General features: G+C 33.6%; 1 protein-coding gene across 4 annotated transcripts in view; it reads right to left on the reverse strand.

The window, feature by feature from the left end:
- The window catches only part of LOC148623452 (general transcription and DNA repair factor IIH helicase subunit XPD-like), a 102,048-nt gene that overhangs the window by 51,574 nt on the left and 37,319 nt on the right, over positions 1–13,155 (reverse strand). Inside the window, exons 1-2 of one of the 4 annotated variants that reach the window (XM_088565248.1) lie at positions 10,475–10,613; positions 597–696 (exon numbers count right to left, since the gene is read on the reverse strand). In XM_088565248.1, coding sequence (XP_088421374.1) covers positions 597–696; positions 10,475–10,479 — 105 coding nt within the window. In that variant the 5' untranslated portion in view covers positions 10,480–10,613. Of the gene's footprint in view, positions 1–596; positions 697–9,911; positions 9,931–10,474; positions 10,614–13,155 lie in introns of those variants that run through there. The other 3 variants (XM_088565249.1, XM_088565251.1, XM_088565250.1) reach the window with 3 other exon arrangements.

The raw sequence follows: 13,155 nt of genomic DNA on the forward strand, positions 1-13,155 counted from the left end.
TCCCTTATTTTCTTATTTTGCAAAAGCAACAATTTTGTTTTACATCAACAACAACAAAAAATACAAAACATATCAATAGAAATATCAAAAAAAGGATAATTTCACCTTAAAATACTGAAGATTTCAGAGACTTATTGTATGCTAAACAAAGTTTACTGTTTTCAAGGAACATCTAGATCTCAAAGAAACTGCTTGTTTATTACTTCGGAGTCTTATCTGAAAGTTAAAATATGTCATGAAAAAAGCTTTTCAAAAAGTTTTATAAATATGCTCATTTTCTTGCCCCTTATTCCTAGACTGTTCGGTGCAAAACCATCAAAATTGACCTTTTGTGGTAAGAAATTTATACCTGTCCATTAACTAATACTTCAAGTTATTGCATGAAAAACAAGTGTCTACAGACGACAATACCATACCATTATTGCAAAATTAGTGCAATCCTATAAAAATGATATCTTTTAAACATAATTCAAGTATACAATTAACTACATTTGCAGTTTTTAAGCTTTGAAATATTACAAGTTATGGCATCTGACATCAACAAAAAAATACATGTAGAATCTTGAAAGATCTTAAAAAATATATTTCATACGTACCTTAGCATCCAGTGTTCTTTTTAACTCCAACATATACATGTATTGTTCTGGGTATATGTAATCATATGGAAAGTAAACAAGCAGCCCATCTACATTCAACCTGACAAGTACATTATTAGATTACACATCATGCATCATCTAGTAATGTATTTTTATGTAAATAAATCAAATAATTTTTTTAAAACAACGAATTCTTAATTATGAATAGGGTAATGAATAGAAGAGCAATAATATATATATACTGTGAGTTCATGGAATGATATTCACTTGTTCAAATAGTTATCTCCCTTCCAACTTAAACTGTTTTTGTTAAAAAGATAAAACAGACATAATAAACAAACTTGATAGCCTTAACTGAGAATGCATGTGATTCAACTTGTGCTACCCACTCATTTAATCACAGCTTTCTTCAACACTTTCAATATTCATACTCTCCTAACAGTTCAATGTTTAGTACTGCTACAAACATTTTTTTTCTATGTGGTAACACATTTTACAGTAAGAAATAAATAAAGGTTATTTGCCCCCAAATGATTACTGATCCTGTTGAAACATACGATATGCATGTACATATTATTACATAGCATTCTCCATATTGAACAAATATTCCACAGAAGTAAGATGTCAAAACATGGCTGGTTGTAGCAGGGGCTTCCTTTCAGTGGTTGATACTCCATTAGTTGAACAACATTAGTGTTCCTTTATCTCATTTTAGCTAAAACATTAACTAAATGTAGCGGATCCCAGGCTGGTAATGTTGTGAATATGGATGAGTAATTCATGGTGGTTAACTGTAGAATAATGGGCTTCCTTATATGTTTGATACTGTCAATATGGTACAAAATTGGTTTTCAGACTAGTAGATTCAAGTTTTCAGGACAGACTATTGATAAGCTGCTATTCAAAGAACCCTTTTTCAGGATTATTTTCATTTCCTACTTAGATATGGACATTGTGCTTATTTCATTTAAAGGCTAAAAACCACTAATTCCACTTCCCATAGGCTTCTATGCTAATTTCACAATATTCAATGGCTTCTCTGGACTTTACCTTAACTTTAACCTGCAGATGACTATATATCAGCATGATTCTACATATGTCAGCTCACAATCCTCAGAATGGCATGTGGGGTTAGCAGACTTGCAGTGCAGTACTGGTCACCGGAAGTGAAGGGTCTATAAATAGCATGGGAAATCCCAGTGTTTTCACAAGATAGGGGTATATTTAAAAATCATTATGGAGATTAGGCTTCACATCACAAGAAGCAAAATGCACCTATAAAATGTACAGAAATGTTTTTCCTTTCAGACACTGTTTGAATTTTTTAAATAAGATGAGAACTTTTTTCACAGCACTATGAGGAACAGGGGTAATTTCTGCGTAGGACTATTTTTGCGTACGTTCCAAATGCTCATTGGTTGAATTGGTGGTCTGTAACCTAAAGAGTCACTTTTTGTCTTAGAAAAAATAAATAACTATACAGGTATCTTCCTACACACATACTGAATGCATTTGCAAAGTTTCAGTGAAATGTGACAAGCACTTTTTTAAATATTTAATTTTTAAATATAGGGTAACCAAGTTGTGCGAGCAAAAAAGTGAAAATATTCTACCATACTGAAATGCATTAAATATTTGCAAAGAACTTTTTCTGACTTTTCAAATAAAAAATATCAATCACAACTTGTTTTTTAACAATATTAATGAAGAAATAGTTTTAAAAGTAATCATTTTCTGAGAAATTGGTCTATTTTTAAAAATTTATTTCTGACATGCCTCCCCCTTTTTCTTGATCACATGTCAAAAATCCTAAATCTTTAAATTTTCACAAAAGGTGATATAGTTGGCTTTAAATTTGTAAATACAGTGTTTTCACATTAGAACATGACCAGTAAAGGGCACCTAAAGCAAAAAAAGTGCTCAATAATGGATTTTCCATGTTGCCATAGGGGAATGCTTATATGGCCTTAACCGCAGTAATGAAAGTGAGTTTTTCCTCATTTCTAACCTAATTTTTGCTCAAATCTACACAAAACTTGATTTCAAGTGCTTATTACTACCATATTTAGGTAAATATAGCCCTCAAAGTTTAATATTTGATATTTTTACTAAATTTTCTACACTTTTTACAAGATAGGACATAAAAATCAGCCAAAAAGACCAATTTTCCATAATTTGGACCTATAACTTAAAAAAATGCATATTTTGAAGGATTTTTGTAGTGTATTCCTCTCATGGCAAAGTTAACAAGATCTTCAAGTAGTTTAAAGCTATTTCAAGAAACTTTTCATTTTGCCATGGCTTCAGCTTAAGGCTAAAAACCACTAATTCCACTTCCCATAGGCTTCTATGCTAATTTCACAATATTCAATGGCTTCTCTGGACTTTACCTTAACTTTAACCTGCAGATGACTATATATCAGCATGATTCTACATATGTCAGCTCACAATCCTCAGAATGGCATGTGGGGTTAGCAGACTTGCAGTGCAGTACTGGTCACCGGAAGTGAAGGGTCTATAAATAGCATGGGAAATCCCAGTGTTTTCACAAGATAGGGGTATATTTAAAAATCATTATGGAGATTAGGCTTCACATCACAAGAAGCAAAATGCACCTATAAAATGTACAGAAATGTTTTTCCTTTCAGACACTGTTTGAATTTTTTAAATAAGATGAGAACTTTTTTCACAGCACTATGAGGAACAGGGGTAATTTCTGCGTAGGACTATTTTTGCGTACGTTCCAAATGCTCATTGGTTGAATTGGTGGTCTGTAACCTAAATACATACATGTACATGTATAACATCATTTTATAAACAAAAACACCATGAGATTATAATAGAATTGAATTAGGCTGGCAAAAATAAATTATAATACACAGACATATTAAGTAGAGCATGCTATAAAAATTCTGTACAAGTGTCAACGTGACAAAAAGTATGGCATAATGTAGTAAAAATGAAAAAAAGACACATTTCATGAAGATAAACTTACAAGAAATTTGAAAATGTTATGCTTTATTTTGTTCTTGGATAAAATATACAATTTAAATTATAACAGCTAATCTAGTAACTGCATCATATTTCAGTGATTTGTCAAGCTGTAAAATCAAAGACAAAACTTAATGAAGAAAACTATTGTAAACTGTGACACTATTAATGATGAATCTTACTTTCATTTCACATGAAGTCCATATGTACATGTTAAGAGTTAATTTCAGCAACAGTAACCACATTGCAGTGTTTAGGAGCTATTTTGAGTAAGATAATTTATTTAAGCAGATAGCTATACAGAGTTCTTATCTTTTCAGAATAAAATTGACAATGAAAATGCTTCAAGGCCCATCTCTGACTACATGTAAATGCTTCAAGGCCCATCTCTGACTACATGTAAATGCTTCAAGGCCCATCTCTGACTACATGTAAATGCTTCAAGGCCCATCTCTGACTACATGTAAATGACAATAAATCACAGGGCACAACTTGGTACAACAGCAGAGGTTGAACAGTTGGTGCAAGTACGGACACATACTGCTCTCAGTATTGATTGTAATCAAGTACGGACACATACTGCTCTCAGTATTGATTGTAATCAAGTACGGACACATACTGCTCTCAGTATTGATTGTAATAAAATATTTTACAGTTGGTGCAAGTACGGACACATACTGCTCTCAGTATTGATTGTAATAAAATGTAAACCCTGAACAGTTGGTACAAGTACGGACACATACTGCTCTCAGTATTGATTGTAATAAAATGTAAACCCTGAACAGTTGGTACAAGTACGGACACATACTGCTCTCAGTATTGATTGTAATAAAATGTAAACCCTGAACAGTTGGTACAAGTACGGACACATACTGCTCTCAGTATTGATTGTAATAAAATGTAAACCCTGAACAGTTGGTACAAGTACGGACACATACTGCTCTCAGTATTGATTGTAATAAAATGTAAACCCTGAACAGTTGGTACAAGTACGGACACATACTGCTCTCAGTATTGATTGTAATAAAATGTAAACCCTGAACAGTTGGTACAAGTACGGACACATACTGCTCTCAGTATTGATTGTAATAAAATGTAAACCCTGAACAGTTGGTACAAGTACGGACACATACTGCTCTCAGTATTGATTGTAATAAAATATTTTACAGTTGGTGCAAGTACGGACACATACTGCTCTGAGTATTGATTGTAATAAAATATTTTACAGTTGGTGCAAGTACGGACACATACTGCTCTGAGTATTGATTGTAATAAAATATTTTACAGTTGGTGCAAGTACGGACACATACTGCTCTGAGTATTGATTGTAATAAAATATTTTACAGTTGGTGCAAGTACGGACACATACTGCTCTGAGTATTGATTGTAATAAAATATTTTACAGTTGGTGCAAGTACGGACACATACTGCTCTGAGTATTGATTGTAATAAAATATTTTACAGTTGGTGCAAGTACGGACACATACTGCTCTGAGTATTGATTGTAATAAAATATTTTACAGTTGGTGCAAGTACGGACACATACTGCTCTGAGTATTGATTGTAATAAAATATTTTACAGTTGGTGCAAGTACGGACACATACTGCTCTCAGTATTGATTGTAATCAAATATTTTACAGTTGGTGCAAGTACGGACACATACTGCTCTCAGTATTGATTGTAATAAAATATTTTACAGTTGGTGCAAGTACGGACACATACTGCTCTGAGTATTGATTGTAATAAAATATTTTACAGTTGGTGCAAGTACGGACACATACTGCTCTGAGTATTGATTGTAATAAAATATTTTACAGTTGGTGCAAGTACGGACACATACTGCTCTGAGTATTGATTGTAATAAAATATTTTACAGTTGGTGCAAGTACGGACACATACTGCTCTGAGTATTGATTGTAATAAAATATTTTACAGTTGGTGCAAGTACGGACACATACTGCTCTGAGTATTGATTGTAATAAAATATTTTACAGTTGGTGCAAGTACGGACACATACTGCTCTGAGTATTGATTGTAATAAAATATTTTACAGTTGGTGCAAGTACGGACACATACTGCTCTGAGTATTGATTGTAATAAAATATTTTACAGTTGGTGCAAGTACGGACACATACTGCTCTGAGTATTGATTGTAATAAAATATTTTACAGTTGGTGCAAGTACGGACACATACTGCTCTGAGTATTGATTGTAATAAAATATTTTACAGTTGGTGCAAGTACGGACACATACTGCTCTGAGTATTGATTGTAATAAAATATTTTACAGTTGGTACAAGTACGGACACATACTGCTCTCAGTATTGATTGTAATAAAATATTTTACAGTTGGTGCAAGTACGGACACATACTGCTCTGAGTATTGATTGTAATAAAATATTTTACAGTTGGTACAAGTACGGACACATACTGCTCTCAGTATTGATTGTAATAAAATATTTTACAGTTGGTGCAAGTACGGACACATACTGCTCTGAGTATTGATTGTAATAAAATATTTTACAGTTGGTGCAAGTACGGACACATACTGCTCTGAGTATTGATTGTAATAAAATATTTTACAGTTGGTGCAAGTACGGACACATACTGCTCTGAGTATTGATTGTAATAAAATATTTTACAGTTGGTGCAAGTACGGACACATACTGCTCTGAGTATTGATTGTAATAAAATATTTTACAGTTGGTGCAAGTACGGACACATACTGCTCTGAGTATTGATTGTAATAAAATATTTTACAGTTGGTGCAAGTACGGACACATACTGCTCTGAGTATTGATTGTAATAAAATATTTTACAGTTGGTGCAAGTACGGACACATACTGCTCTGAGTATTGATTGTAATAAAATATTTTACAGTTGGTGCAAGTACGGACACATACTGCTCTGAGTATTGATTGTAATAAAATATTTTACAGTTGGTGCAAGTACGGACACATACTGCTCTGAGTATTGATTGTAATAAAATATTTTACAGTTGGTGCAAGTACGGACACATACTGCTCTGAGTATTGATTGTAATAAAATATTTTACAGTTGGTGCAAGTACGGACACATACTGCTCTGAGTATTGATTGTAATAAAATATTTTACAGTTGGTGCAAGTACGGACACATACTGCTCTGAGTATTGATTGTAATAAAATATTTTACAGTTGGTGCAAGTACGGACACATACTGCTCTGAGTATTGATTGTAATAAAATATTTTACAGTTGGTGCAAGTACGGACACATACTGCTCTGAGTATTGATTGTAATAAAATATTTTACAGTTGGTGCAAGTACGGACACATACTGCTCTCAGTATTGATTGTAATAAAATATTTTACAGTTGGTGCAAGTACGGACACATACTGCTCTGAGTATTGATTGTAATAAAATATTTTACAGTTGGTGCAAGTACGGACACATACTGCTCTGAGTATTGATTGTAATAAAATATTTTACAGTTGGTGCAAGTACGGACACATACTGCTCTGAGTATTGATTGTAATAAAATATTTTACAGTTGGTGCAAGTACGGACACATACTGCTCTGAGTATTGATTGTAATAAAATATTTTACAGTTGGTGCAAGTACGGACACATACTGCTCTGAGTATTGATTGTAATAAAATATTTTACAGTTGGTGCAAGTACGGACACATACTGCTCTGAGTATTGATTGTAATAAAATATTTTACACAGAAAAAAAAAATTGACCAGACTTGTAGTGGCCCCCTTATAAGCACAACCCCCAAAACCAATCCCAGCATTCCTTTGAGGTATGGCATCTCTGGTACAGTTTAAAAAATATCCATTCATATTTATGGCCTCTTTTTTGCCCCTCATTCCTTATTAGTTCATCATACAAGTCACAATACACAAAATCAAACCTAGCAATCCTTTTATTGTATGGCACCTTCTACTATAATTTCAAAGAAATCCACTTTCTTTTAGACATGTAGTTGTCCTGACATAATAAAAATGCTTGTTTCTGGCCCCCATCTAGCCCATAATCTATAAATGGTTCAAGCAATAATTCCTAAAATCAATTCCAGTTTTCATTTAGGGGTATGGCACACTATGGTAATATTTCAGAGATTCATTCACTTACAGTCAAGTTATTATCAGGACATCATGAAAACCCTTGTTTCTGGTCCCCTTTTTTGGCAACCTAATTCTAAATAATTCAAGTAACAACCCCTAAAAGCAATCCCAGTACTCCTTTTTGTAGTATGAAACCTTTTGGTACAATATCAAAGAGTTTCATTCACAATTCAACAAAGTTCTTGTCCAGGCATCATGAAAATGCCTGTATTTTAATTGCATGTTTTTGGTAATTTTTCATTTCTTTAATCTATATTTTGTCAACTTCGGATATTTGTCCATCATTTCCAAGTTGTCTGCTGCGCTTGCAGCATGATACTTGATTATAAATGAATGATTTCACCCAGTGTCAATAATGTTTGACAATGTGTCTTCATGTTGTTATTGACTTTTTAGTTTATTTTGAAGGAGTGTCATTGTTCTATTACAGTGCATTTTTTTACATTTGTTGTCAGGGTCTTTCAGAGCTTACTTGGTATGTTTACACTTATTGAAGACCTTTTGGTGATCTTGGTATTTACAATTTTAACAGAAGTTATGCGACGGTGCACTTGTTGTGTTTCACTATATCTGTTCCTTTTTCTGTTGTTCCTTACCAATTTATGACCCCTAATTCCTACTGGGTTAAAGTCAAAACCTCAAAGAACAATCCCAGCTTTCTAATTGTAGTATAGCAACTTTAGATCCAGTTTCAAAGAGATCACTTCATTTATACCGAAATTAAGTTAATTTCTTGATATCATGAAAATGCTCTTTCCAGGCCTCTTTTTGGGACCTAATTCCTAAAATGTTCCAGTCACAACCCCCAAAATCTATCCCAGGCTTCTTTGTGGTAGGGCATCTTGTGGTATAATTTCATTATGATCTATTCACTCATACTCAAGTTATTGTATGGACATTAAGTGTCTACGAAGGCTATGATGACTATGACAGCATGATACCATTATACAATTATAAATATTTTATAAAACTACTAAGAAAATAAGAAGAGTTATCAGAAATTGACCACGATCAGTGGCCCATTGAAAGGTGTCACATTGTTGGTATCTGCTTTAATGATTGACCTTTATCCATACACACACTTTCCTGTAATACCCAAATGTAATATGAGTCATTGTCAAATTTCTTTTTATAATTTTTTTTTTAAATTAAAAAGATAATTTTACATAGGATATATTTTGTTATAGAATCCCCTAATAAATATGTTATCAACCAGTTGCAGACTAATGTCTATTGCCATTGACCCAATTATACAAAATGTTATTTATAGGATTTGTAGTGTTATTCACATCCATACATCAACCTTCTCCTCTATTCAACACCTTTCTAGTTTTGAGATCTGAACTTGGAAAATCAAATACGAATGTATATATGGTACCAAGGAGTTGAATATAGAAGGATTCGCATCTCGTAATTGGCCACTGCTACTTGCTGCCTATACTGCTATTGAAGTCAATTAGGTCATTTAAAACATTGATATCACAAAAAATCAAGGGAAGCTACAGCTATAAACGTCCTTATATACAACATCAGACCATTTTTATCAATTTAAAAACGAATTTTATGATGATCATTTGGGTTTTGAAGAAGGAGTAAGAATTTTTATTTAGGAGGGAATACCCTTCTCGAGGCATGACTCTGGGCGCCATTTTTTTTTAATCAAAAGTTGGTCAAATAAAAACGTTGATATCACGAAAGAATGGGAGGCTACAGCTATAAAATTTCTTAAATACACCCTCAGACTATTTTTGTTCAATTCAAAACAAATTTTATGATGATCTTTCAGGTTTTGAAGAAGGAGTTTGAATTTTAAATTAGGAGGGAAAACTGTCCTTGAGGGAATGACTCTGACCGCCATTTTTTTTCTTAAGTTAAAAGTAGGTCAAATAAAAGCGTTGATATCAGGGAGGAAGGGGAATCTACGGATATAAGACTGCTTATATACACCCATGGACCATATCTGATCAATTTGAAACAAATTTTATGATGATAGTTGGGTTTTGAAGAAGGAGTATGAATTTTAAATGAAGCGGGATTATGCCCTCGAAGGCAGGGCTATGCAGTCAGAAGTCAAAACCAAGGCATATAAAAATGTTGACATCACAAATGCGGGGACAGCTTCAGCTATAAAACTCTTTATACACCTTCATTCAGGAGGCAACTTGAGATGGGATATTCTAATTTTTTTCAAACCATATGGTCCGGAATACGTACCTTTATCGCAATGAAATGCCATTAAGAGAGCATGCTCAGCACCAAAGAAATGAATCATGGGTGATCTCGCTGAACATCGCCACACACCATATTTATTATTGTACTATGTAAAATTGCACAAGATTCTAATCCTTGCTTTACATAAATCCTTGATGGTACTATATATTAAAATTTGAATTCTTCTATAATAATATGTTTATGTTTGCCTCAATGTGGGCCTAATAGATTTACATTTGTGGAAGTAGGGGTTTATCTGGGTATTTTAGGAAATGCCCAATTCAGGCATTTAGGGAAAAAAATTATTGTCAAATTTGCCATTTGGGAGTCAAAATTTTGGGAATATTGCATGATTTTGATATAATTTTGTTTGGGAAAGGGACCTTTTTCAGGACCCTCTGAATGCTAGAAATATCCATGGAAAGACATTGCAGAAAATCATATACTTTCCTATTCGGCTATCCGCCTATACTTATACTGTTATAGAATCGTTTTCATATTCATATAATCATAATGTAAAAATATTGCAAATGTTAATCCTCGGTACATTTTTTTCTGTATCTTACTTCATTTGGTACGTATTCTTATATTATTTCGACAAAAAATTGCTGTTAATGTTATCATTCATAAATTCATAATATTGCAACTGGAGATACTGCTCACGCTTATTTCAGGGGATGCTTATTTGTTTTCTCCGGAAACGATAAGTTAACAAACGGAATCGCTGACGGAGAAGAAATGGTCCTATTAAAAAGCGCCCGGTAGCACCTAGGGGAAAATAGCACCTGAAGATGATTTTTAAAAAGCGCCCGATGAATACAAATCATGAAAAAGACATATTATTGTTGAAAAACGCCAATTCTGGTTGCAATGTAAAGAAGAATATATCAACAGGACACTTTAACAACCATAAAAATAAATTGCGCACATGTGTATATTGCAGTGACATTTAAGGTAAAAGATACGTAAATATCGCGTCCTAGAATTTTTCTGAAATTTTCGATATGGAAAGATCGACTCGAATGCAATCATATGACAGAAAAAAATGACATCGTATCGGATTTCGTTTTCTAAGTACATAAGATTTGAAATATACTAGTACAGTGATGAAAATACATAGGATATGTAGGGAAATTGTTAAAAATCGGCAGGTATTAAAATATTTCTTAGTATTGTAAAATAACGGTGCTTAGAATTTCCTTTTAAAAATAGTATATAATTATCAGCTGCAATAGCTATCGAAAGATGTATAAAAATCACTTGACAACGGGACTCGTTAACCCATGCTCTCCTAAAATGGGAATACTGACCGTTTTTTTTTCGGGTTTTTTTCGTAACGTCAAACTTTATTTCGGCGACGTCACATATCTTTACATGTTACACAGTTGTAAATGAAACGCTATGCTTGCTACGACACTTGTTTCATGTATAGTACGTGTAGCAAAATTAGTGAACGGAAGGGCCTGGACACGGTTTTTTCTTCAGTTTCAAATGAATTCAGAGATGTTGGAAAGGGAATTAAAATACCGAAAAGGCAAAGAAACAAAGTTTTTCAAGAGGCGATTTACAAATACGTGTAGCAGTGTCTAGATTGAGCATTGTGAATGCATTTTCTGTATATTCAATTATTTTATAACACGTATTTGTATCGAAAAAAAATCTCTTCAAATTTAAAAAAAAAGGGATACATGATCGCTGCATTATTGTATGGCCTAAATAATAAAAATGCTCAATGAACATATGTGATATTTGGTAGGCGTGATATTTAATGAAGTCGTTGTATTCTTACCGAAGGAGATACCAGCTGACAGTGATAGGAAAACTGGGAAATCTTCTGAAGTATTACAAATAAGGGAAATGGGACATAGAAATACCGGTGAATTACGAATTACGTATAATTTTGACCTAATCTAATCAGTTTATTGTAGCGCATACCAATTCTAATTATTTTCTACCCTCCACTTTTCGATTATAGAATACACTACCAAAAATATATGAAGACCGGTGTCCGTGCATGCGTCCGTCCGTCCGTCACCCCTTCGAAGGGGCCATTTAATTTTAACAAATTTTATAGGAGTTATGGAACTTCTGCATGTCAATTTTTTTTTTGCGGCGACGGGGGACGTATAGCTACACATAGCAATCTTGTTGGAAATGAATGAATCAATTATCATAATAACAGCCTTTCATGTCATTTTTTCACGTTTGGTCTCGGGTTTTGTTTTTTTTGACACAGGGCTTGTAAATGTCAGACATGAAAAAAAATGCATTCTACATATGTAATATGCACCTGTCAAACTACTGTAACCCCGTCTACTTCCCCTCTTTTAGTTTAAACATATTCTATTCAGAAACAGTTTGGTTACAATAAATTACAAAACATAATAGTATTAAAACAAGGATTCGGAAACAAGCATAGCTCGTCTCCTTCGAATGACAATTTGGTTAGCACATGTATATGTTCTATTGCACGCTCATATGTTGAAGAATATAATATGTGGCGAGGAGAAAATAAAGTATTTAGGGAAAAAAGGATGAAATGCATTAATAGGTAATTGATTACAGTTAGGTGTTCACAGACCGTTTACTGTCTACTATATACTTTTGCACCTTTGTAAATGTCTGCATACTTGTTACAGTGAAGAAGATAATGGGCTGACCGCATGTACAATTTGGGTTATCGACAAGATTTCGCGCAAATAAATGAGCATTCAAAGAACTACAATCCATACGTAATCGTGCATGGGGCACCTGACCCATTCTACTGTCGATATAGAAGTATGTTGGGCATTTTACGTTCTGAACGTTCAAATAGTTCTTGAATGTTTCTAACGACGACGCCTTACGAATTTCGAGAGGCAAGTTGTTCCATAATTTGACACTTGAAGGTAAAAAGTAACCAAAATAAATATTGGTTCTCGTACGTATTTCGGCCATGTTGTTGGAATGTCGGGTAAAATGATGATGCAGGTCCGAAACCGTGTTTGGTATCAAGTTACGAAGATAGTCAGGAGCATTATTATGCACCATTTTATGAATCAGAATAAGTTTATGATTCTTTCTACGATCTGCGAGCTTCTCCCACCCTGTCTCAACGTATAGTTTTGCTATAGAAGTTAGTGTAGTCCCACCCGTTACTATTCGTATGGCTTCGATTTGCACACTCTTGTCTTTTTTCAGACAAATATTCTATATTGTTGTCCCAAATGACGTCGCCATATTCCATTAGTGGTCTAACGTACGAGAA

This window comes from Perna viridis, chromosome 2 (assembly GCF_037379345.1).
Source record: "Perna viridis isolate PV_CMFRI_1.1 ecotype Kerala chromosome 2, ASM3737934v1, whole genome shotgun sequence".
Classification (NCBI taxonomy): Eukaryota; Metazoa; Mollusca; class Bivalvia; order Mytilida; family Mytilidae; genus Perna; species Perna viridis.